The sequence below is a fragment of the Candoia aspera genome, chromosome 11 (genome assembly GCF_035149785.1).
Source record: "Candoia aspera isolate rCanAsp1 chromosome 11, rCanAsp1.hap2, whole genome shotgun sequence".
Classification (NCBI taxonomy): Eukaryota; Metazoa; Chordata; class Lepidosauria; order Squamata; family Boidae; genus Candoia; species Candoia aspera.
In genome coordinates, this window is record NC_086163.1 from 3979615 (window position 1) to 4006412 (window position 26798).

The following is a 26798-nucleotide window of genomic DNA, read 5'->3' on the forward strand; positions in this document are numbered from 1 at the left end:
GTGCAGGGACAATGCAGCCACCCTGGAAGACGTATATGGGGTCCCCTCACCAACCTTTGCCCAGACTGAAGAAGCTGCTTGGACAAGCAGCGAAACCTTTCAACCAAAAAGAAAGAAATCCAGTTGCTATGACCCAACCTACAGACACTCACCCTGTTATATTCCAATGCCTGTAGATAAATCTATTTGCAAGAATTGGAATATATTGTTACATTTCACTTCAGTTGGAATAAACTGTTACATTTCACATGCCATTGTGTCCAGTTCTTTAGGAGAACAGCCAAAGGGCAACTGGCATGGTTGACCAGGGACTGCAGGGCAAAGGAAGTGCCCTCACCAGCCTCAGATGGCTAATAAGCACTGCTCTGATCCCAGACAGGTTACCTGATTTTGCCTCCAATATATAGTATGGCAAAGCATAACAGATTTGTTATGTCACTGGATGCTGTCGGAATAAGGAGAAAGATAATGTAACACTGATCTAGTTAAGGAGAACTTAAACTTGCCTCACTCCTGGGCTGAAGACAAGGACATCGAGGGGACTGTCAGGTTCTCGGTAGCCAACTCAGTTGAAAGCAAGATTCCCACAGATTCTTCTTTAACAAGATTTATTGAACGGGCAAGGGATAAGGTTACAAAAACATCATCAACTGGATTAAAGCTAAAAAGCAACAAATATGCCAACCCAGCTGTTGGAATTTCAAATAATATTTCTGAAGATTCCAGGCAGGAAAGAAAGAAGTGTTGAAAACATGCAGCGGACTTAATTTGACCAGGATACGGCTGATGGTGTGCTAGGACACAAAAATGTCTAGCGCAAAGGGGGTAAACCTGTAATCTTCTAGATGTTGCCAGATTACAATATCTGTCATCCTTGACCACCAGCCACACTTACTGGGGCTGGTGAGATGGAGCAGTTCAACCATCATCTGGAGATTCCTCCCTCCTATTAAAAACCATTGTACAGAGACAACCCTCCAAACGATTACTTGAAAATAAGAAATTAGCTCCATATTTCCACCTCTTCTCCCCTCCATTTTCAACATACAGCACGTCGGTTCAGCTGGTGACTGAATCTCCAAACCCCATCTTTTGGTTGATACTGCAGATGGAACCCAGGATTGCCAGTTTGCACACCATGGCAAATGATGTTATTTGTACAAGAGAAAACCACCCAACAGATGTCGGTAGGCGTGTGCAAGAGATAGCAAGCCCACGCAGTTCATTGCCAATCTTCCACCTTGTGAATCTGGTCAGAATCTGGTCAGTGATCCAGGAAAAAATCTGCCAGATTGCCCTTGGGTAGTCTTTTGTCTAAATATAATGGCAAGTGAAGGTGAACGAGTCAGCCGTTGAAACTGATTGTATCTCCCTGTCCAAATCACTTAGCTTGAACCCAATGATCCAAAGCCAGTTAACTCAAGTCACCACGAAACAATTTCGTCATCCCCCAGCATGGGCAACTGGGAGGAATTCTGCAAACTGTAACTACTTTGAGGACAATTAATTCTCCATTATCTATATTCTGTAAATGCAAACATTATTGTTTTAGCAATCAGTGCACATCAGCCTCTGCCTTCGAGCCCGAGCAATTTTCTTTTGATGTACACCAGCTGCCTTTTTATGGGAGCCAACAATTCCCTTCCATGCACTTTCACACAGCAAAATGTTTCATTACTGGCAATCGGCCCGTCCCAGAAACAATCTCAGCTGAATGCATTTCTTGCATTGTAATAAGCCTGGTTGTTCTTTCAAGTATTTACATTTCCTTCTCTTTAAAAAAAAGAAGAGAATAGCACCAAGAAGACACGGAAGCGAGGCAAAGCCATGCTCAGAGAAATGTAACATCTCAGGCAAAAAAAGGGAGACGAGACGAGAGCCCACAAAACTATTTCGCCCAGGGGTTGTGAAAGTGCAAAGTTTTCAGAGCTCTCTACGAAGTTTGTACAACCAAAAGACGCCTTCTTTTGGGCTGCTTTTATCCCAGTAAATCAGACAGGAATAAAAGCTGAACCGCGGAACGTGAGAGCGCGGTGGCTTCACCAATAAGCAGCAAAGCTACATCACCAGAAACAGAGCTGGGCTTGCACAAGAGGCACAACCTGGTTTGCACAACCAGGGCAATAAAAACCAGAGGTGGCATTCACACAACATGAAAGTTTGATGTTAAGGGATTTTTTGTGAGGGGGAAGGGTATGAATCCAGCCTATTTCATCAATACTTCAGTGAACTGCATGAACCTATCCAGTTGGTTAATTCCATATCTAAGTTCAACATATTTTACAAACTCAGCTACGCTGCTGGAGGTGGCCAGTGGGACTACCAAACTCAACTCTGGTCAGTGGAAGAATCCAGATTAATGTCACTGCTACTGATGGCTGTCCATCCTCCACTTGGACAGAAGATGCTGATTGTACCTTTGGTCAAGTACTCCTGCTGTAAGAAAGTTATTTTTCTCCAGTCTTCCATGGAATGTATGTCCATTTCTCATGCCCCGCAGTAGGAGGTAAGAAAACAGATCTGGCCTTCTTCTGTGGGACTTCCTTAAAGGTGTTTGAAGAGATCCTATCACAGTCCTCCAGTTGCTGTTATTCAAAGCTAAATGTGCCTGGCTACTTGAACTTATCTTTTCAGGGATTCCTTTCCAGTCCTGTTCCACTTTCTGTAAGCCTTTCTTAAAATGTGTTGTTCTAAGAAAGACACAACACTCAAGGTAGCTCCTAACCAATGAAGAATAGATTTATTATAGAATTATTCCTTCTTGTGCTTTCAAAACCAGACTATTATTGATGCAATCTACATACAGGTAGTCCTTGACTTACGATGGCAAGACCAGAATTTGTAAAGTGCGACTGCATTGCTCAGTCCCAGTTGCCATCGTTAACCAAATTACATGGTCGTTAGGCGAGGCAACTTCCTGCCAGCTTCCCACAACCAAAGTCAATGGGGAAGCTGGCAAATGGCCATCACGTGATCGTGGGGCACTTGGCAACCGGTTGTAAGTGTGAACGGGTTGCCGAGCATCCAGATCGCGATCATATGACCATGGATGGGACGGCTGTAATTCCGAGGACCAGTCATAACTACCATTCATTCAGCACCATCATAACTTCGAACAGTCGCTCAACGAATGGTCATAAGTCAAGAACTACCTGTATACCTTTTTAGCAGTGATATCCCACCTCTAAGATGTATTCAGCTTGCAATGAACTACGAGTCCAGATCTTTTTCTCAAGGACTGTTCCCAAACCAGGTGTCCCTATCTCAGACTTGTTCATCTGATTTCTTTTTCTTAAGCCATTGTTTAATAGAGACAAAAGGCCTCCCTGACATGCACACATGGCATGGTTACTTATTATTTACTTCCCTGCTTCTTTTCAACATTTGCTGTTTGTAAGCAGAAGAAGACAGTAGAAGGCAATCTTTTTTGAGGTCAGTGACCAGGACATAATAAAACTCAATTGTAAGCAAAGCTATTCCTGGCAGAGATAAAAAGTGTGGGGATTTTGCTGGGGAACAGGAAAATGGTGGCGAAAGACAAAGATGTAGGGGTGAAAATCAAGTGACCCTAAAAGGAATTGATTATTTTTAAAAGTTCTGATTTAAATTAAAAGTGAGACTCTAAATGTTGGGGGGAAAAATCGCTTTTCCGGGGCTTGTCTATGGAATTATTTATGGAATAATTCCTTAAGTATAAAGGAATCAAATTCATCCTGCAGAAATAATGGCTTGATTCACGTCCTGTACTAAGCCATTGCATCTGAGTCATGTTTTGCTGAGCAAGCCATGCTCGGCCAGATTTATGTACTGTATAACACTGCACGATAAACCATGCTTTCCCAACCACCATCGCTGAATCCATGCATGGCACTAGGCCCAAACCAAACTAGCCACATTCTGGCATCGCATCGTATGTGAACAACACTAATTACAGTTGAAAGGGCACTCTGAGTCATTGGGGGATGAGAGTGAACACTGGCTATGCACCAACAATGCACAAAATCTGGCATTCCCCGAATCTCAGTTTACAACTAACTCCATCCTGGTCTCCTGCGGGGTTCCTGGCCCCAGGAGAACATAAACTGCCCTTGCTCAGGGCCTGTAGCTCTCAGCACGCTTTGGCTACTCCACATCTCTTCAAAGAAGTCAGAATTTGGCACCCCGGGCTGTGAAGTCTATCTGCCAAGGGAGCCGGGAACGTGGCCACAAGAAGCTGGTACTGCTCTTTGCAAAATGTGGGGGTTATCTGCATTAAGCGAGGAAAAACTTGACCTTGCACACCACCCTACAGGTAGTCCTCACTTAACAACCATTCAGTTAGTGATGGTTCGGATTTACAACCAGTTCTCATACTTATGACCATCGCAGCATCCCCGCGGTCGTGTGATCATGACTTGGGCGCTTGGCAACTGGTTTGCATTTATGACTATCGCAGCACCCTGTGGTCGTGGGATCGCCATTTTTTACCTTCCTGGCTGGCTTCTGGCAAGCAAAATCAATGGGGAACCGTGTGATTCACTTAATGACCACGTGATTCGCTTCACACCCACGGTGATTCACTTAACCACCACCACAAAAAAAAAGGTTGTAAAATCAGGTTGGATTCACTTAATGACCGCTCCACTTAGCAATTGAAATTCTGGTCCCAATTGTGGTTGTTAAGCGAGGGCTATCTGTAATTTGTTGTGATAATCCGATGGCACGGTCTTGGGGAGCCAGGGCGAGGAAGCCTATGGCTCGAGGGTTCCCATCCCTGTTACGGCTCAGCCAAAGCAAACCAAAATGATGCCAGTAAAGCCAACACAGCCACTGGCTGACCGCCACGTCCCTTTTCCGGTGAGGTTGGTGTTGGGGGGGAGACTGCAGAGGCCATTGTCAGCAGACTCCACGCTGCAGAAGAGGCGGCAGCTTTGCCGTTCCCTCGCTTACCTTATTTTTCACCCCCTTCTCAGAGCCCACGTCCCGCACGGGCTCCTGTTCCGGGGAGGCCTCGGTCTCCTTCTCGGAGACGATGCGGTTGTCCAGCTCCTTCTCCTTCTCCTTCTCCCCCTCCTGGCCTTCGCCTTTCAGGCGGGCGACCTCCTTGACCAGCTGCTCGTTCTCGTTCAGGGCCTCCTGCTTCTCCCGCTTCAGACTGGTCAGCTCCTTGCTCAAGGCCTCCAGCTTCTGGCGCAGCTGGCGCACCTCCTCCCGGGCCTTGTTGCGCTCCGCCCGGACCTTGCTCCACTTCTCCCGCCAGTTGGCGGTACAGTCGGACCACCAGCGCATGGTCTTCTCCATCTGGGCGGCTCGGGCACGGGCTTCCTCCAGCTCTCGCAAGTGCAACTCTTCCCGACTCTCCCAGTCACTGTCATGGCAGGTGGAGTTCAGCAGGGGGAGCTGCGGCGGGCCAGGGGAAGGGGTGCCGCTCTTTGGGGTAGGTGGCATGGAGTCTGACAGGCTCATCCTCTCTGGCTGGGGGCTCCCGAGGATGTTGAGCAGGGTCCTCTTGGAGAGCTGAGGAGAATCAGCCAGGTGGGAACTGGCGCTGTGGCTCATTTTGCACTGGGTGGTGGAAACATCTGTCAACGGGCGGGTGGGGAATGTGCCCACACTGCCATGAGCTCCCTGTTGGTTTGCCACAAGGAAGCCCTCAGGGATTCCTCCCACGGCAGAGGCCTCGTTGCCTTCCCTTCCAGGATGCCCCTCGGATGGGAGCAGCAGATCCAAGCAGAAGCTGGAAGATGGGAGATGTTGGAACTCCAGGGAAGAAGACACTTTCCAGATATCTCAGGATGGCCCCATGCCCCAGGCTTCTGGCTGCCCGTCTTACCAAATCCAAGTTATCTTGGCAACTGGAGAATGCAGAAGCCTACCTGAAAATAAGAGGAAGAAAAACTGAAATCACACTGCAGGCTGTAACGCTGGTGATTTTCAGTTGGGCCTTCCTAGATTGGTTTTGATGGCTTTTAGCGAGAATCATTTGAGAAGCGTGTTGCACATCCAACATCTGGCAGTCAATGGAAACTGGGGAATAAAGAGCATGATGGCCCACAGATGTTGTTCAGCCTCAACTCTCAGCATCCCTCCCCTTTTCCCAGCTGGCTGAGACTGCTGGGATTTGTGGTCCAGGAATGCCAAGCGGGCTGTCAGTTCCTCAACCCTGATCAAGACCAGCTAGCTAGCTGTCTCACTTGCATTTGCTCAGCTTCCCATGTTCCCATAACTCTTGAGAGGCCTGAGAAGGACTCCAAAATACTGAAAGTTGATCAATTCCTCCTCCTATTTAAATTAATGCAAGCAGTTCAGTCTGTTTTGGCAACAGACTCTGGCAAAGGAACTGGTAACGGCGGCAACAGAGGCTGCAGAATATGCAGTGACATCATGCCATGTTTCCACTCATTTTGGAACTGGGCCCAGAAACTGTAGGAAGAAGATTTGCAGAAGTGGAGGAAAAGGGGAGGATTCTTTGTTTTAAAAAAAAAATCTAAGAAAAGAACAAACCAAGAGAGACAATAATTGCATCCAGCTTCACATAAACAGAGAAAAATGTAGGCACAAAAGGGATTGGAAGCCACAGAGGCTGAGCGCCCACCCAAAAGGTTGACGTTCAAGGTGGCCACAGTTTTTTCCACCTGCCCAGGAGGAGCCAGACAGATGCCCCCCCTCCTGGTACGTGCCCCAAAATGAGATGTTTTGCAGCTGGTTGGAAGAGATGATCCAGCAAAGGCCTCCACCCTCAGAATAGGGACATTTGGGGGGGAAAAAACCTATTCCACATGAACAATAATCTTGTTCCCAGCTATTGACGGAATTTTTACGACAGCTACAGGAAGTTTGTCTGTTTACCTAGATTTTTAAAAACTCTGATTCCTATGAACTCGGGGAGTTTTACCCCATAAAATTGCTAGAAAACTGTGTCCAGAAGAAAAAAAAATAGAGCAATAAAAACAAAACCAAATCTTACGGGGCTTAGCACCATCCTACCCCAAGGCCTGGGAAAATAACCAGGTTTTCTGTCCCTTCTGGAACGTCATCAGGGTGGTGGGAGCCATACGGATCTTGGGGGCAGACCCTTCCAGAGAAGGCACGCTTCCAGGGTCCCACAGGATGACATTGTTTAATCAAAGGGATCTGGAGCATACCTATTCTGCCTGATCGTACAGGACGGGCAGCAACAATCAGAGATAAGAAGCCCCTCGTATAGCCGGGCCCTAGGCCATGAAGGGTTTTATGGGTGGTAATCAGCACCCTGACTTGCACCCTGAAGCTGAATGGCAACCAGTGCAGCTCATGGAGCAGTGATATCACATGGACATACTGTGGCCTGCCCATTACAGGTAGTCCTCGATTTACGACCATTCGCTTAACAACTGTTCAAAGTTACAACGGTGCTGGGAAAAGTGCCTTACAACCATCGCAGCGTCCCTGAGGTCATGTGATCAAAATTCGGGCGCTTGGCAGCTGGCATATATTTACAACAGCTGCAGCCTCCCAGGGTCACATGACCGCCATATGCAACCTTCCTGGGGAGCTTCCGACAAGCAAAGTCAATGGGGGAAGCTGAATTCACTTAATGACCATGTGATTCACTTAATGACCATGGCAAAAAGGTCATACAATCAGGCACGGCTCACTTAACGTCCGCATTGCTTAGCGATGGAAGTTCCAGTCCTAATTGTGGTTGTAAGTCGAGGACTACCTGTACTGCCTGTGCTGCCATATTCTGGACCAGCTGTAGCTTCTGAGTAGTCTTCAAAGGCAGCCCCATGTAGAATGTGTAGCAGTAGTCAAGCTGCAAGGTGACTAGGGCATGAGTGACTGTCTGAAGGGCCTCCTGATCCAGGAATGGGCATAGTTAGTGTGCAAGATGGATGTGTGCAAAGGTCCTCTTGGCCACAGCTGCCACCTCCTTTTCAAGCAGGAGCTGTGAATCCAAGAGGACCCCAGACTGAAGAGCTTTGGAAACGGAAGACAACAGCGAAGGGGGCCTGGTGAGCAACACAGCTCCCACGAAGCGAGGGCAGGCTCCACCTGGGTGAACACAGAACTAGGCAAAACTGAGGGAAACACCCTTCCCCCAAGACAGAGCTCCCTGAGCTGACACCCTCCGAGGGCTTAGACTACAAGCCCCATCATCCCCAGCCAGGACGATGCAACCAATGAAAGCAACCCAAGAGAGGAAGAAGGCCTGGAATGACTGAGTGGGGACCATGCAAAGTGAAGCAGATGCCCGGCGTGGTGGACTAGCTGGCAGAATTAACCCTGGTTGGAGAAAGAGGGTGCCGAGGAAAGGAAGAGGGTGGGGGCGGGGGAAAAAAAGGGGGAACGGGAAGAGCTACAGGAGGGAAAGCAGCCCCCACGCTCAAGGGTACGGGCAGCCAGCTGCTTTCCAAAAGAAGCAGAGATCCCAAAGGCAGACCAGACGCTTCTCTGGCCCCTGCTGGCATGAAGAAGGTGCGAGCGAGGACTTACCGCTCCACCGGGAGTCGCCCGAGAAGGTTGCGTGAAATCCTAGTTCGTGCTTCCACAAGGACTGCTGCTGTTAACGTTTGCTGCTGCCTGCTCAACCCTCCAGAGTGGGACTGGCTCCGAGCTGTGGGGGGGTGGGCCTGGGTCTCTGCCCACCCGCCCTCCTCCGTTTCTCACGCTCTCGGCTTCAATGGCTCCAGACGCTTGGCTGCTCCAGGCCCCTCGCAGGACGCCTGTCTTGCATTTACTTCCACCCACAGAGGCCAAAAAAAACCTAGGGAGCCTTTTCCAGGCACTTCTCTCCGAATTCCTTGGCCGCCTCCTGCTTTGCCTCCTTCCAGAGCCAAAAATCCTACCGCTCTCCGCACAGTTAATACGCGAGTCACTGTAGGCAAATACTAAATAAATAGGTAAATAGGAAAATACTTTGGTGGGCAGCTAGCAGATGGCCTGAGATCTGAGATCTTCAGCGTCCTTCTTGGCCACTTCTATGGATGGTGTTCAGAGGCACCTGGCCCTTTCTCAACAACTTGCAAAAAAAAAAGAAAACCCCAATTTGGACCTGGAGCAAAATTCCTAATTTTCCAATCGGACCCCAAAGGTGCACCAGGCAAAATGAATAAGTGAACAGGCACCACTTAAAATCCTTAAAGAGGGATGAGCAAGAGAATGTCAGCTTGTAAAATATGCAGTTGACCGTTTTGTGGAAAACTGATCTTGCATGGAAAATCCATCAGACGAGGATCTGTCTCTAGCAACCATGAAGGCAAAGATCTGCCAGACAGACTCAGTTCAGGGTGCTGTGCGGTCTGCTCAAACCAGAACACCACACCGAATGCAGAACGTTGCATTCCAACAAATGCAGCTTTTCTTTTTTCCTAGAACATTTCTAGCCCTTACGCCTGGGTTGATAGGGCAGAAATTACTGTAGGTCAAAAGCTTGGCAAAATTTCCAAGGCCAGCAGGAACGTAAAGCTGGATTGCTGGGCTGTCTCCAGAGTGGGCAAAAGCAGAATGAAGACCACCAGGTGAACCAGCCTAGGCAGAAGTGATTTGCATATATTATGCAGGATGCAGAATGTGTCTTTTCCTTAACATGGCATAGAACTGGTGACCCTTACTGGGGGATGTGAAGCATTCAGAAGCCGTTCCAAAAAGCTGCTTTGCAGGGGGCAGGGGCACAAGCATATTGCCTCTCTGCAGCTCTTTAAAGCAGCCACCTCATTTCCTGGGATTGAGCTACAGCTGCTTATTCATAGTGAGGCTGTTCTGTGCATTTTCATAAAACTGCCATGATGGAGGCGGTTGTGCATTCATCAAATCCTGCCAAGCTGAGTGGGGCCAGCTCCCAAACTCTTTCCCCCCAAAGACAAACTGATAGGGCTGCCCCACGCCACGTGCCCTAGCTACTAGAAGACTGAGCCGCGGCCACCTGCCGTTCTTCTCTTCCAAAAATATCTATGGGGCTGGAGACAGTCTTAGAAATCAAGATGATTCACGCTGCTTTGCTTTGCAGCACACCAGCTTTTCACATATTTATTTTTAACCAAGCAGATTCTTCAAAAATAAAGTGCAGGGGAAGAGAGAGTGTGACGGATGCCAGAAAAGGATCGACCAGCACACTAGAACCCACAGGGAATCTGGTTGCTCTCTTCTGGCCTCCTTCATCAGGTTTTTGAACTTGGACATCTAAAATACAAGAATTGGCCAAAGGGCACACAGCAGTTGGCAACTCCAAACAAAGGCTGGAAAACTCAGCGTTTCACCTGGGGTTGCTGAATTGGTACCTTTGAGATGCCAGAAGTGAGGGACAGGTTTTTTTTTAAAAATCCACGAGGAATGTGGGGGCGGGGGTTATAAAAGGAAGACCAGCCCTTCCCATCCCTTGCCAGCTCTAAAGGGGTTTCTTTTCCACCCTCATGACTTGATCCTTTTTATAGGAAAGGCTAGGAAAGAGAAGACTTGTTAAATCAATGGGGACTTGGCATAAATCACTGGAGGTGGAGAGAACAAGGCGGGGGGAACTGAAGAGTGAATGGGAGCCAGGCAGGGGATGGGTTGGGGAAGACGAACTGAGTGCCTTAAAATGTCTGAAGATGTCTCCAAAGTGTCTGCCGAAGGCTGGGTTGGGCCCAGAAAATTCCCACCATCTTACAGTTGCACCAAGAGGAAGGCTTGCAATGCAGCAAGAAACGGTGGAATATATCCCTACATTATTTCACAGATCTTTTGTTTTAAGAAACCACTGAATGACACAGGCAGTCCTCACTCAACAACCATTTAGTGACAGTTCAGACTTACAACGGCGCTGAAAAAAACTGACTTATGACTGGAACTCACACTTACAACCATCACAGCATCACTGCAGTCATGTGATTTGGGTGCTTGGCAACCAGTTCACATTTATGACCACTGCAGCGTTCTGTGGTCACATTATCACCATTTTTGACCTTTCTGGCTGGCTTCTGGCAAGCAAAATCAACGGGGAACCGCACGATTTGCTTAACACCCATGTGGTTTGCTGAACGACCACTGCAAAAAGGTCGTAAAATCAGGTCAGATTCGCTTTAACGACTGCTTCACTTAGAAAACTTAAATTCCAGTCCCAGTTGTGGTCATTAAGCGAGGACTACTGTAAGACTATTCTGGTTCATCTCTTACTGTCTCCAGCCAGGATACCTATAACTGAGCGATGTGATGCTGCACTTTGGATCTGAAGGCAAAAAGATCCCGCAGAGGGCAGCTGTGGAAGACCAGCCGACAGGCACACCGTAACACCCCCCGTCAGCACCATGGCACCCTTGGGTTCAAAGGCAAAAAGGTGCTCTGGAGCTCTCAGGGGTGCACAGCCCTTTCTAGAATATGCTGATGGGGGTGGGACTGGGGAGTAACAGGATTTACAGCCCCCGAGGCCCTAGAGGCAGGAAGGCTGTCAGAAGAGGATTAGGCAATCCAGTCCACATAGCTCTAACCTGGGTGCCTGCATGTTAGACAAGCCCAGCTGGTACTTGGTAAATGACGAATCAGAAGATCTGGATCCAGAATCAAAGACCGTGGATTTATGGAAGTTATCCCTTCTCCTCCACAGACAGGGATGCTTTCCAGTCCCAGCCATTTGGATAAATTACTGATCAGTTCATTAAGCCTTTGTGCTCCAAGGAGGAGAACGGCTGCCCAGGACACCTCGCTTTTGTCCCCAAACAAGCCTAGATCAGTAGGCCTGACCTCTGACCATTCAGGCCCCTCCCCCGCTTTCCTTCACCCCCAGGGCTCCGACTACCAACAGGGCTACAACCGGCCACTGATTTAGAGGGATTTTATTTTATTAGAATTTTATTGTATATTTATTGTTCTGTATTGTAAACCGCCCAGAGTCCCTCCGGTCGGAGGAGATGGGCGGTGACAAATTTGATAGATAGATAGATAGATAGATAGATAGATAGATAGATAGATAAACAAATACATAAATAAATTTGCACAAACGTCCATGCCAAAACACACCCAAGATTTTTGTCTTGCTAGCCCTAGTAATCATTTCAGTAACGGCTACTCTTAAAGCAGTGTTTCTCAACCTCAGCCATTTTTGCTGGGCTGGGGAATTCTGGGAGTTGAAGTCCACACATCTTAAAATTGCTGAGGCTGAGAACTACTGTCTTAAAGGATTTTTTTCAGCAAGCCCGAGGCTTTAGAAGTCTCCTCCCATTTCTTGTAGCAACAAGGATGAGAAAGAGACCAATGTTCTATGAAAGCCCCTTCTATGCAAAGCAGATAGGACTTGGATCTCAAGTGTGCAGCCAGTTTCGGACAACAGGGTAAATCTAACTCCAGATTAATGAAGGATAATTGCTGTGGCCTCATATCATGCTATGTACAAACAAATAAACTATGTTGTATCTCTTCGTGATACTGGTTCACACAGCCTCCCAAGACAGTGATATAAAGGTAGTACGTGCTTAACAACCATTCATTTAGTGATGGTTTGGACTTACAACCGTGCCGAAAAAACTGACTTACAACTGGTCCTCACATTTATGACAGTCACAGCGTCCCTGTGGTCACCCGATCGCGATTTGGGTGCTTGGCAACCAGTTCACATTTATGACCACCGCAAGTGTCCCGTGGTCGCCATTTTCGACCTTCCCAGCCGGCTTCTGCCAAGAGAAATCAATGGGTAACCACATGATTTGCTTAATAATCATGTGGTTTGCTTAATGGCCATAGTAGTTAACTTAGCGACCGCTGCAAAATAGGTCGTAAAATTGGGTCAGATTCACTTTTTTTTTAATTGTATGGCATAGTAGTTTGGTGTTCATGCTGCTTTTTCTTGCAGGGAAATCCTTGTGATGTCCAGCAGCCAGATGTGTAGACTATTTAGCCATGACAAGTCACGTTGCCCGGGGTGCTTAATTCGCTTAATGGCCGCTTTGCTTAGCAACCAAAATTCAGGTCCCAATTGTGGTTGTTAAGCGAGGACTACCTGTATGACAAACAGCAAGCTACACAACCCTATCTAAATGTAGCCTATTGTATGGTGTGCAATAAAGCTAAGCAGGATTGAATCTCACTAGTATCTTGATGGGAGACCACCAGGTAATTCTACTTAGGGAAGTTGGAAAACCATTGAGGAGAAAGACTGGAACACTGGAATTCCAGTATTACCTGAGGGACCACCTCTCCCCCATTACATCAACCCGTCCCACCCGATCATCCAGAGAGGGCATGCTGCGGACCCCGTCGGTAAGAGAATTCTGTCTGGCGCGGTCCAGGAGGTGGGCCTTCTCTGCAGTGGCGCCCACCCTCTGGAACATGCTGCCCCTGGAGGTGAGGTTGGCCCCATCGCTCCTGGCCTTTTGGCGGAGTCTGAAGACCTGGTTCTGCCGCCTCGCTTGGGGTGGAGAGGGGAACAGATCTACATGGGGATGGCTGCTATAGACCACTCCTCCCACACTTGGACTGTTTTAGATTCTTCACCACCTGGATTCTTTATTTTTACCTCTATTTATATTATTTATTATTGTATTTTACTCTCTGTATTTATGGTTATGGTTTTAATTGATTGTTGTAAACCGCCCAGAGTCCCCCGACAGGAGGAGATGGGCGGGGATAAATTAGATAGATAGATAGATAGATAGATAGATAGATAGATAGATAGATAGATAGATAGATAGATAATGCTGTTGTGTTGTCCAAAACTGGAATACTGTATCCAATTTTAGTGACCACAATGCAAGAAGGATGCTGAGGTACTAGAAAGCGTGCAGAGAACAGCAAAGACGGTGAGAAGCTTGGTGGCGAAATCCTATGAAGAAACCTAAAAGAAAATTCATCACTGCTTCCAAGTTAAAGGATATTGTTAAGTTGAGCCCCAATAAGGGAAGGTGGATGGGAGGCATGATAGCAAGCCTTCCGACAGACGAAGGGCTGTCACAGGGCAGAGGGTGTGGGTTTATTCTCCGCAGCACTAGAAGGTAGGAGAAGAACCAGCAGGTGGAAGCTTTACAGAGAAAGAGCCAAACTCGAGATAGGGAGGAATTTCCTGACTCTGAGAGCTCTTAAAGCAACAGGACGGCCTGTTTCCTGAAGTCGCGGAGGCTCTGCTGCTAACGGGTTTCAAGCCATCCCACTGGCCTTGGCTGGCCTCCTGCTGTGGGCAGGGGGTGAACTAAAGGCCCTCCAAGGCCTCTTCCAGTTCTAGGCTTCCTTTTTTAAAAATCAGTTTTATGAAAAGATTTTACATAGATAATAAGAAATACATTCAAAGAAAGAAAACAAAAGAAGAAATATAGCGAAGTAAGTGTGAAAAAGAAAAAACAGAAAAAACAGAGAGAAGGTAGAAAAAAGAAAAAGAAAATAAAAAGACAGGAAGCATGGAAAAAAACCTATATATAAAGAAACGGCTTCCGATATCCCTCTCGGCAGTTATATATACAATTCTAATCAAACCGCTCTCTCCAATTTCATCCCAATTCCCTTTTCTATAACCTATTCTTTCTAAACATCAAAACTGTAAGTCACAAAATCGTTTTCTCTTTTACACAAAAAGTCCCTGAGGGGTTTCCAGTCATTGATGAACGTCAATAATGACCTTTCCCTGATCAAAGAAGTCAGTTTGCCCATCTGAGCAAGTTCTGTCAGTTTCACCAGCCATTCCTCTGTGGTATCTAATGCCGAATTTTTCCATCTTCCAACCCTCGGATTCTGAGACAATGGAAAATTGCTTTTACGCTGTTGCATAAATCCCTGTGATTTATGCAGTGTGATTTGAAGGAACCTTTAGCTTACCTTCCTTATCCTGTCTGACAGGCCCACAACTAGGGTCTGTGTCACCCGGGGCAAACATGGATTCCGTGCCCATTTGGGCACCCCCCCAGTGCTCATTTTGGCGCCCCCCAGTGTGGCGCCCAGGGCACGTGCCCCGCTTGCCCCCCCCCCAGTTGCGGCCCTGCTGTCTGAGGCTGGATGGTCCCACAGTGTGTGTGTGTGTGTGTGTGTGTGTGTGTGAGAGAGAGAGAGAGAGGCAGCGCATGAATTTGACAGACCAATGGCCTGATGTGATAAAAGGCACACTTCTGTTTGTCCCTGTGTTATATGAGGAAACACGCAGAGGGTGACCAGCACTGATTAATCAAACCAGATGTATCTTCTGATAAAATTGCTCAGATTTGCAGAGCCAAATGCCATACAGGACTGGCCATCCAACCCATCCGAAACCATCCCTTTCCTCCCCCTCCGTGCAGGGATGTTCCAGAGCTGGGATAAAATGCATCCACTCCTGTTTATTGGAACTGCCATGCACAGACTCAGAGCTGAGAGGAGCCACAGAGGCCACCCAGTTCAAGCACATCCCGTTAGCACCCTCTGCCCCTGCCAGCAAAGAAGTCGTCTCAAACGCACCCCCAAGACAGGGTTTCTCAACCAGGGCTCTGTGGCACCCTTGGGTTCCGCGAGAGGTCCCTAGGGGTTCCCTGGGAGACCACAATTTATTTTAAAAATTATTTCAAATTCAGGCAACTTCACATTCAAGAGGTAAATTTCATCCTTTATTTTTAGTTTAAGAACACTGTTAATGCATATCTACAAGCCTACCCATGAAACCAATGTAATAATTTTGTAACGTCTGGCCTTTATTTGAGCCTGAACGTGCAGGGGTTCCCTGAGGCCTGAAAAATATTTCAAGGGTCCCTCGAGGTCAAAAGGCTGAGAGAAAGGCTGCCCCAAGAGAAATGTGAAAGGAATTCCAAAGCACCCTGTGATTAAGTTGGATCTGTGTTTCTCAACCTCAGCAACTTTAAGATGTACTTCCATTCCCAGAATTCCCTAGCCAGCATTCCAGGAATTCTGGGAGTGGAAGTACACACATCTTAAAGTTGTTGAGGTTGAGAAACACTGAGTTAGATAACCCAAATTTCTTTCACAGGGAAGAAAGCTTTTGATCGATGCAAGGCAGTACATTAGCCCATCACCACCACCACCACAAGAGGATTCCTTGGAACTTCTTTGGCTTCTCATTGCAAAGATCAGCACTGCTTCACGAATTAAGCTTCCATCTCAAAAATTCCTAGGCTGGGACACAGACCTGTCTCCTTGAGGGTGGGAGCATCACAGTGCAGGGTGAAAGAGGGGACTCTGCAAATCTAGACCTGCACTGCTGGTACTGAAGGAAGATTTATCTACAAGAAGAACAATTTAAGTTATTAAGTTAAATAAATCAAAGAGGATAGGAGACACTGGCATGTTGGTATATTTCTTCTGGAGACACCTCACCTGGGTCCCTGAGCCTTTTAGGATTTCCTTGAAAATCAAGAGGGGAGAAAGGGAGAAAAGATTTGTGTCTCTGTTTCACAACTGGAGGCACAGTTGTGCTGTTTGCAAAGAATATAACAAGCAAAGAGCTGAAAAAGTCGATCAGAGAGCTCAGGACAAAAATAGCAAAACTTCAAACTCTCTAGATTACTTCCCCTGTTCTCTAGAGCAGGGTCATCTTGTGGAGGCAAAAAAAGTCAAGATGGCAACCATCAGCTGTGCCATTGAAGCCCTGTCCTTTAAATGTGTGTGGTGTCTGCAGTGCATGTGAAAAAAAAGCAGGGTTTTGACGCTATCTTGACTTTTTTGCCCCCCTTCCCACAGATGCCCCTTGTTAGGCAAAAAGTGGGATTATCATCCCCACATATCTGAAGACTATCAGTTTGGGAAGAGCAAATTAGGTCAAATCCCTTTAGTCTGCACATCAAAGTCTTTGCAAATCAACACAAGTTATCACACCATAAAAGAGGCCCACTTTCCGTTCTCTCTGGCACAAAGGAAAGCTTCTTCCAAAACAAGATATAAAACCAGGAAAAAGACATTTTGTTCTTCTAGAATATTGCTTCTGCCTAGATTTGCAGAGGTACAGTAATTAACAAATTAAAACTAAGCCAGATTTGATTCATCTATTAGAACATAATTAAGGCACCCTTCTTTGAAACGTAGGAAGTGAAAGTTATTTTTCTCCCACTAGGCCAGGGAGGTGGGAAAAATGCAGGCTGCCCTGCATCTCTCTCCCCATCTAATTTTTGGAGGACCTGGAAAGGTCCCTGATCACAAACAGCGAATTCTCCATACCACGTCTCCCATTTTAGTGAAATTAAGTACAAAATGATGCATCCAACCTTTGCTAAGCATAATCTACATCTTTTGCACCAAAATCTATGCAATCCCTTAAAAACACTAAAAGGCCTCACACGGTGCTCTCTCTCTGCTCAGTCTGAGCCTGGAGAAATCGTAGGAAGGTAGCACAGTGCCCAGGTATCAGTGAGGAGGGAGAACAGAGGGGCCAGGATGAAGCCAGAGTTCCTACTGAGGGAAACCATTCACCACATGGCTGGGCAGCGAACGCTGCATGACAGTCCCTGCATTTCCTCCTCTGATGCTGAGCTGAACCCACATCATGGGGACACCCTACCAAGCTCTAATCCCAGAGTTTGCAAATGCTGCATCTGAAGAAGCTCACATTTGATTGATTATGCGCCATCAAGTCAGTGTCAGTTCTTAGTAACCATATAGATAGATTTTCTCCATGACAATCTGCCCATTGTTGGCAGATTGCTGGGAAAGCCTTTGGCCCAGGAGAGATCAGAAAAGTCACACACCAGGCATTTCTATAAAAATAATTTATTTACAGAAAGCAAAACATATTTAAAAGACTTGGCTCTCAGTGAGAGCAGCCTGACTTTCTACATGCCTGCCCAGAAAGGAAACAGAAACTAAAACAAGTCCGGGCAAGTTTCTCCCCCCCAGGTGATGCAACCATTAACACGTGAAAAGGAGAGAATTAAATTCAACCTCTTCACCGGGCCAAAATGATTAGTTACTATAGCAACCTTAATCTGTAGTACGAAACATTAACACCCATAACCTGGTCTTTCAGGTCTTCCAAGGGTGCATCGATTGCCACTGTAACCGAGTCCATCCACCTTGCTGCTGGTCGCACTCTTCTTCTCTTTCCTTCCACCTTTCCCTTCTCCAGAGAGCTGCTAGGTCTTTGCATGATGTGTCCAACATAGACAGACAGGTAGATGATGAACCATCAATTGGAGACCACACGTTTTTCATGATGATCTGGTCCTTCAGGTCTTCCACCAGTGGACCCATAACCACAATAACTGAGTCCATCCCCCTTGCTGCTGGTTGTCCTCTTCTTCTCTTTCCTTCCACCTTTCCCTTCTCCAGAGAGCTGCTAGGTCTTTGCATTATGTGTCCAAAGTAGGATAATTTGAGCCTGGTGATTTGTGCCTCAGGTGACAACTCTGAATTGATTTGTTCAATATTCCATTGTTTTTTTTTTCTTGGCTGTCCACTGTATTCTCAGGAGTCTTCTCCAACACCAGAGTTCAAGAGCGTCAATACTTTTCCTCTCCTGCTTCTTTAAAGTCCAGCTTTTGCTTCCATAGAGCGTCACGGGGAATACCACAGCTTGCATGATTCTGATCTTGAGGAAGATCACAGCCCAGCCAGAAAATGAGCCCCTCCCAGGGATGCTAAGACTAAAGGAACCCCCAACGTCCATGTGGAGATGAAGCTAACAATAGCAGCAACAACAAACTCTTACGATGGCCTAAAAGATAATGCTATAGAAAGAACTTAGCAGCTCATCACTTGACCCACCTTTTCTCCTTTAGGGACCAGCTTTTTATTCTTTTATATAACTATTTTAGGCCCCAAGGGGCACAGGAAAAGACCTGGCTGACATGGGCAGTGCCAATATTTTGGGCTCCTTCCTTCCTGATTTGTTTATGATCATCAAGTCTCAATCTGGCAATAGCTCAGAGGAGGATTCCCAGCTACGTAGCTGAAACAAAGAAAACTTGGAGTAGAACTTTATGTAAAAAGATTGGTAAAGTAATTATTGCTACTAAAGATGATTTCCAGGACTGATGTGTGCTCAGATATGTAGCCCTTAATTCTATATTTCCATCTGCTTTTGCCCAATACTGTTAGTTTGCACCTGGATTCTTACTGGTCCTTGGGCTTTGAGTACAGAGAAAACAGAAGAGCCATGAAGGATCAAATCTGCCATTTCTGGGTCTTAAGGCACAGCTGGCAGGCAGGGCTATTATTCTGCAGAATGTACTTTTAAGGTGCCTTTTTTTAAAGCACATCTGTGTGCTTTGAGGCTGGCTTCATCACACAACAGACTATGTTAAAATCATAGTCATTTTTTAGTTGCAGTGGACTATTTTTTAATAAAAGAGTATTAGATATTAAAAAGGTTACAGCAAAATAAAGTCAAAGCTACAACTGAGAACTTAAACATTTCTAAGTTTCAGTGACAGCAGAGCAAAAGTAGCAAGTTGGTTGTTGACAGTTGAGAACATGTCTGCAAGAAGATAATTCAATTTTTAAAGGTCTGAGCCCTTGAGTTCACCTACCATCAATCAGCTGACCCTGATCTCCTGTATATGGGGCAGAGGAGGACACAGACATTGTTTGACAGGGAGCTTCCAAAATCTCCCTTCTTCAAGATATGCGGAGGGCATGGTCTGCAGGCAAAGGGATATTAAAGTCCTTCTCGGTGAAGCCCTGGTTATGTTAAGCCAGGAGAGGCTTCTGTGTTTTTTATAATGATGGTACCAAGATGAAAACTTGGATGATTGTACTACAGGGGTGAGAGCCAGTTTGGTGTAGTGGTTAAGGCACTGGGCTAGAAACCGGGAGACTCCAAGTTCTAGTCCCGCTAGGCACAAAGCCAGCTGGGTGACCTGGGGCCAGTCACTCCCTCTCAGCCCTAGGAAGGAGGCAATGGCAAACCACTTCTGAAAAACCTGCCAAGAAAACTGCAGGGACTTGTCCAGGCAGTCGCCAAGAATTGGACACGATTGAACGGATTAAAAAAAACAACTGCAGTGACATCTTTATTGGCATCCCTTTCAAAAAGCCTGTCTCTAATATGTTCTCTGTTGCTAGAGCTACGTTCTCCCCAAGTTGGAAGGGAATACATTTGTAGGATGGGTGATTAAAGTTTGATCCATTGATTCCCAGCTGCGTAATGGAGAAAACAGTTTGGCAAGATGGAGTTCCTGAAGGTTTTCTTGTTTCTTATAGTGCTCCAACCATGCAAGACGTATTCTAACAGTAATGGAAGGTAGCCCTACCTCCATCCTTAAATAGGCAGTGGGGTGTGTGGGTGTGCCCCGAGGGAGGCCCCAAATCTTCCTCAAGAAGCTGTTTTGGAGTACTTCCAATTGGACCTTAACCTCCTCATCCCGCCCCCAGATCTCAGCCCCATACAAACTGGCAATGGAGCAGCAGCTTTCCCGCTGAGCTCCTTAGAATATTTTATTTGGTCCATCCATTTTCATAAATAGCCTAGCTGCACATTCTAATGTTTATCAGACCCTTGTATTAGTCATATGGTTTCTTTCTTTCTTTGGGCTTCGTTGTGTTTTGTCAACACAGGGTTAGGATATACGTTGTGTGAATGGAGGCTTAAAGTTTGGCAGAAAATGGGATGCGCAGCAACACAAGGAGCCGAGAGGGAGCGGGAGGGAGGGAGGACATGCAGGCATATGCTTCTTCCCCCCTTTGGAAATGGCCCCCTGATGCTGGCTTCCCACCCCCAGCCACAAGAATCACGGGAGACGGCCACAATGAGGGTTAATTGCTTGCAGACTGGCCTGTTCCTGAAGACTTTTGCCCACATGAAAGTTCCCTGCTTGCAGCAGCCAGAAACGGAGCAGCCAGGCTGGGCCTTGCTACTCTTTCACAGAGCTTTGGCGAGGCTCTACTGGATGACGGAGTCACAGCTACCTCCATCCCAAAGCAATGAAACGATTGCTATCAGCAGTGCTTACAAGGAGTGTCCAAGAAGTCAAGATGGTGGCCATGACTGTGTGGTCCAAGTCCTGCACCTTTTTAACGTGCACCCAGATCACCCAATCAGGGCCATCTTGACTTTTTGGACACCCCCTTCCCCTGTGGTCACCCTTGGTTGTGCTGGGGCAAGATTCCACGGGGAATTGCCCACCAGCCTGGCCCAGAATCCTCTGGGGTTGCTGGGTTACAGGAAGGAGTCTGAACTTTGTTTTCCCCATGGTGGCAAAATAGGGGAGGATTATACGCGGACCCCGTGACTTGGATGCTTTCTTGAGATCTGCAGAAGAGGCAAAGTAACTGTAGAATAAAAAGACTCTTTGGGAACTTCCGCCTTCCCCCTGCGATGGTGGGAACCAAACCGCAGCTTCTTCTGGCACCATCCCAACCTAGGATGTAACCAGAAACAGTTCTGTACTTCACGCAATATTTGGAGGCAAAATCAGAATCTCACTTTTTGCAAGAATCTCTGCTATTTCATGTTTGCCTGTTAAAAATTTTGGGAGCCCCCCAGGGAGCCAAGTTGGAGAAACCAAAAGAGAAACAAAACACATCGGGACAACAAGCATCATCTTACGCAATGGTGCAAGTGAGGCAGAGAGAGAGAGAGAGAGAGGGATATCTGGGTGAAATCTGACAATGTTGACTTCTTCAATGGCCCCATCTGGAGATGCTGTGAGCACTGTCTTGTTCCTGGAAGATAGAGCATCAGCTGCAAATTCCACAATTTGACACTTTCTCTGCATTCAGCTGCACTCCCCTGGTCCTCAAGCAGAAGCAGCTGACCGTTGTAGGCCAAAAAATCTGTTATGCACCAGGCTGAGGAAGGATGAAGTTGCAGCTCGGGGGGGAAAAAAAGGTTCCTCCTTTTCAGCACGCATTCAGCCACAGCTAATTGTTGTTCCCTGAGCAGTTGTGGTGGAAAGGGATGTTTGAAGCTATTGCTGGGAAGGACAACCGGAATCAACTGCCTGGTCAGTGCAGGAGACCAGATTTTTGCATCCCCAACAAATGGTTGTCCAGCCTCTGCTTAAATACAACTGAGCAGGGGAACCCTTGATCTCTCGGGGTTATCACCTCCACCATCAGACTGCTTTTCCTTTTAGGAAAGGCATATCTATGCACACGTGTGCACGCACGCACACACACACACAATTGATATACAGTATATGAAGGAAGGCAGGGAAAGATTTTTCAGCAGCTCTCCTGCAGGGATGCAGGAATTGTGTCCTTCTGGTTATTGTTGCATTTCAACTCCCACCCTCCAGAATGACATCCCCCCAGAGATCTGTATGGCTCCCACTTCACTGATTTTTTTCACATAGTAAAAAAACTGATTATTCTCCCAGGTTAGAATGGTGGTTGAGCCCTTTTGATCTGAGGTATTTTGGGGTCTTTTTTTTCTTTTTGTGTTACGGAGTAGGCCTTCCAGGCTGTCGTATAGGTCATCCTTGTTTAGCGACTCCCTCGTTTAGTGACCATTCAGTTACCACGGCGATGAAAAAGTAACTTTGCCACCAATCCTCGCATTGATGACCTTCACAGGTCTGTAAAGCAAATGGAAGCTGAAAGAAGATCGTAAGCACTACGTTTCACTTAGTGACCACTTCACTTAACAACTAAGTTGCTGGTCCCAACTGTGGTCACTAAACAAGAACTACCTGTATTCTCTTTCTTTGATGTAAGTTTTTCTTTCTAATTTATTCTCTTTCACTTGTAAGCCCCCAGAGTGGTTGTGGAGTTTTAAAATTGAAATATTAAACTAGAAGAGAGGCTATCACACCCAACCCCTTGCTCAGGGTAGGACTCCATGTTCTAGTACCCCTGACAGATGGCTGTCTGGCTTTCCACTTGAACACAACCAGCAATGGGGAGAGGTCACTGGTTCTATGGTTGAACTGCCCTTAGTGTCTTGTTTTTAATTTGTATACAGATGCACAAACACGCAGACATACGAACACACACTGACAGCAACGCCACAGGGACAGGTACCAGCAAGCAGATCTGCCTCCCAGGCCCAGTTTGGCATTGTGATGCCCAGAAGCCACCACCTCTAGCTATCACTCTGCTTGGTCAACAGAAATTCGGAGAAATCAGCCATGATGCAGGTACGGAATGTCAGGCTCACCCAGATTCAAAGAGTGAAATGTGATTTGTAGGGCACGGAGTGAATATGGCGTACGTTAAAGCAACTGCATCTTTTCCACAGCTCATCCCTTTAAGTTAGAATCACCACATCATCCTTATGTAAAGCCTTGGTATCAAGCTTGATTCCTGGGGACGGCACGAACGTGACCACGTGAACAACACAGAAGCAGCTATTGCCTTCTTTCTGGGATGTTTCTTCTGGCCTCTTTGGAATATGCTGGTGGTCTTCCATCCAGGTGCTAGCCTGGGTCAACCCTGCTTAGTTTCCCAAGACCAGCCAAGGTCAACCAGGGGTTGCCACCTCACTGGGCAGCCACCAGAAAACTGTCTGCAAAACGGAACCAGAAGATTCATGTCGGCAACCATGCTTGGTCTATTGCAAAAGTGGGACTGAACCTTCGCCCAGTGGCATCTCCGATGCATCTTTCTTCTTTTGTTCTGCATCAAAGAACAAAAGATAAAGCGAGGCGACCAGCCATCCACCAGGAATGGCCGTTGCAAAAAAGGGAGCTGGTTTGGCCGGCGCCCAAGACGTGGGGTGCTGAGCATAATGACTAATTCAGCTGCGCGAACAAAGCACATTTCCTACCACAAAGGCATTTGTTTTCCAAGCCTCCCCCCTTTTGGAGAAGCCTGTTTCCTTTCTCCTTTGTCTGAGATGCAAGCAAAAAAGTGAAATGGAATGGGTGGAATTGAACTGGATACGACGCGCTAAAGCCGAAAGCTAATACACGTTAGCTTGAGTCACCTAACATGCTAAACCCAAGTTAACAAAATCAGCGGCTGCATTTGTAGAGTATACTACAGAACAATAATTTCAAGAACCATATTCTGGCTTGATGCGACCATCTAGTTCACACATGTTGAGACAACAGCTGGGTTCCCGCAATAGGTTGATCCTCCAAGGCCCCAGCCCCAGGTGAGCCTCAGCAGCATGGTGGGACCCCTGCCGCTTGGTGGGAAGGACGGGGGTGGGAATGAAGGGGTTTTGATACTGAAGACTTATTTCTCTGGATGGCATTTTTCATGCTGCAAGGAAAACTCTGGCCACTGAACTGTCTTTTGAAAACAGCCAGGGAGTTTTCTGGGCTTCCTCCCTGGTTCTGCAAGATCGGCCTCAAAGTGCAGAGGTGACTCGGAGAGCCCCAACCTTCTCGGTGCCCAGCCCGGTCCTGATCCTGCCAAGCGCCTGCCTGAGCGCCCCCTGACTTCCAAGGCGGCTCTGTGCCGCTGGCCCAGCACTTTTAGAGGGGGGACCCAGAGGCGCCCCATTTAAATCCAGACTTTGCCCATTTGGGGACGCAGTCGCTGACATCACCACAGGTTTTATTATACCGTACTGTCCATGATTGACACTCGCTGTGAGCTGCTGGCCTCACACCTGATTAAATACCCTGGTCACTCTGACCAGGTGAGCCAAGGCCAGCTAGGCGCCACCCATGCACAGACACAAAGTCATGGGAATTCCATGGAAGCCAGCAGGGTGACTTTGGGCCGCTCCCTCTCAGCCCAACCCACCTCGCAAGATGGTTGTTGTGGGGAAAATAGGAGGAGGAGGGAGTATTAGGTAAGTTCCTTGCCTTGGGTTATTTATAAAAATAAAAAAATAAAACAATTCCCACCCTCCCCAGACCAACAGCTACTGTTCTGCCAGAATATATCCAGCAGAGTTGTTTTTGAAACGCTTCTACCCAAGAACTGTGCAGTGCAGGAGGCCGAATCCCGAGCCTTTGCGGAAGTCCTTGTCTTGCACTTCTGCCTCGCTTCCGACAGCCGAGATGGACTTTGGAAAGAACCGTAACCAGTGTGTGGCAGCAGAAAACCTTAATGGCAGGCTGCCGGCGTGTCCTAATTGGATAAGTACAGCATGCAGGGAATGGCTACTCCGCTGCTTTCCAGCTGGCCTAATTGCTGAAATCCACTTTATCTGTAGTAACCCGGAGGAGAGACGGCCAGCTGTGCAGCTGGTGTTCTCGGACGTTGCAATGTTGGGCTGCCACTACAGCGCATGCATGAGCCAGCAGGGAAGGCTGCAGCTACCACCGTTAGCCTTCATGCTTGAGGATCACGGTGTCTCTTTTGGTACCTCAGGACCTGACAATGTGGAAACAGGGAGGCAGGGGAGAGCCCAACCCCACTGCTGCCCCACCATGCTACATGTCTCTGGCAATTTTGAGGGTGCAGCTGAGCCATTGTGGCAGCCTTCAGGCCCAGAGATTTCTGATCCCTGCTGCCTGCTTCTACCCAAGGGCTGCAACCATTGTTGGACACCCAGTTTCCAAAGCCTCCTGAGCTGAGTCCAGCCCTTGAGTGGGCCTTCTCAAGGAGTCCAAACACAGCTGGCATCAGAAGTCCAGAGAATTAGTGAAGGGCAGAAAGTTAGGGGATTTCTTATCTCTCTGCTGCTACACAGTAGATCCCTGGATTCCGCATCCCTGATATTGTAGCCCGATTCTCTAAGGCAGTGTTTCTTAGTCTCTAAGGCAGAGTTTCTCAACCTTGGCAGCTTGAAGATGTGCGGATTTCAACTCCCAGAATTCCCCAGCCAGCCATGCTGGCTGGGGAATTCTGGGAATTGAAGTCCGCACATCTTCAAGCTGCCAAGGTTGAGAAACACTGCTTTAAGGGGCATTAAACAGTGGTTTTAAGGCTGTTGTGTGTAAAAAACCAGAAATGAACCAGCTCAGGGAAGGCTATTTAGTTAAGTCCCTAATGTCACAAAGACCTAAGATGAAAACTTAGTAAGAAAAGTGACCTAGGTTAACTGAATCAGATGATGTGATTCACGACACCCACATCTATGGGCTGCCTGTTCATACCAGAGATTTATTCTGGTTACCAAGCTAACCCATTCTCTGCACTTACACAACACACTGACCTCAAAACTAAACAAACTGAGTTCACACAGCATTCTAAACCTCAAAAACTATCCATATGAACAATAACCAAGACTAGCATATTGCAACTGGTTTGGTAAAACATGCTGTGTGGCTGCAGTCAACAAGGGACTGATGGCCACAGCAAAAATCTCTTGTGGGTTATCAGATAATAGAAGCCCTTTGACTTTCATTCCAATTGCTCACTTCTTTGAAGAATTGAAAGTGTTGCTTTGAAGGACTCAGTCTGGCGGGCATTCAAAAGCAAAACAGAGTTCAAACTGTTCAAATGTATTTGCACGGGGACAGGAGGTTGGGGCAGAAAGGCAGTAAAAGCTGTGGTGGAAGAAAAAGGCCTTCCAGATTTCATTTGTAAAACTATAAAGATCTGCCGTTTTGATAATTCTGCTCCTCAAATGGGTTTGGAAGGAAAATCCAAAACCATGTCCTACAGGCATGCATTTTTCTAATTTAGCTGTAACAAAGAGACTGCTAATAAAATCCCAAAGTTAACAGGGAAGAATTGCAATTTATACATTGACAATATTCACCCATAACACTAACCAAGGATTTTAAATGGGTTTCTTGAACATAATGGCCCAGTGCTGTTTCTCAAACTTTCTGTCCTTGTGGACCACTAAAGAAATGAAAACATTGGGGGATACACAATTAAATGAACACACCTCTCCCTATATTCTATTTATTATACTTCCATTTTTAAGAGCATGGGAGTTCACCTTTTTTGGTGAATGAGATGATGATTATGATTGCATTTGTGTCCACCTTCCCACCTTCTTCATTTTTAAAGGCTTCTTTTTAAAACTTAAGACGCTAAAAATTGAGTCCAAATTTAAGTATTATTTTAGAGACTCATAGCAGCAATTCCCTGGTCAAGAATTTCTTCAGCAGAAATATCTGGGTACTAAGCAGTGTGTATGTGTGTGCGCCTGTGCATAAATCCAGCTCTGCGAAATT

At 46.9% G+C, this 26798-nt stretch overlaps 1 protein-coding gene across 1 annotated transcript in view; it reads right to left on the reverse strand.

Moving 5' to 3' along the window:
- The window catches only part of CCDC102A (coiled-coil domain containing 102A), a 29980-nt gene extending 23827 nt beyond the window's left edge, over positions 1-6153 (reverse strand). The window contains exon 1 of the mRNA XM_063312735.1: positions 4930-6153. Coding sequence (XP_063168805.1) covers positions 4930-5538 — 609 coding nt within the window. The 5' untranslated portion in view covers positions 5539-6153. The remainder of the gene's footprint in view (positions 1-4929) is intronic.
- Between the last annotated feature and the right edge of the window lie 20645 nt (positions 6154-26798).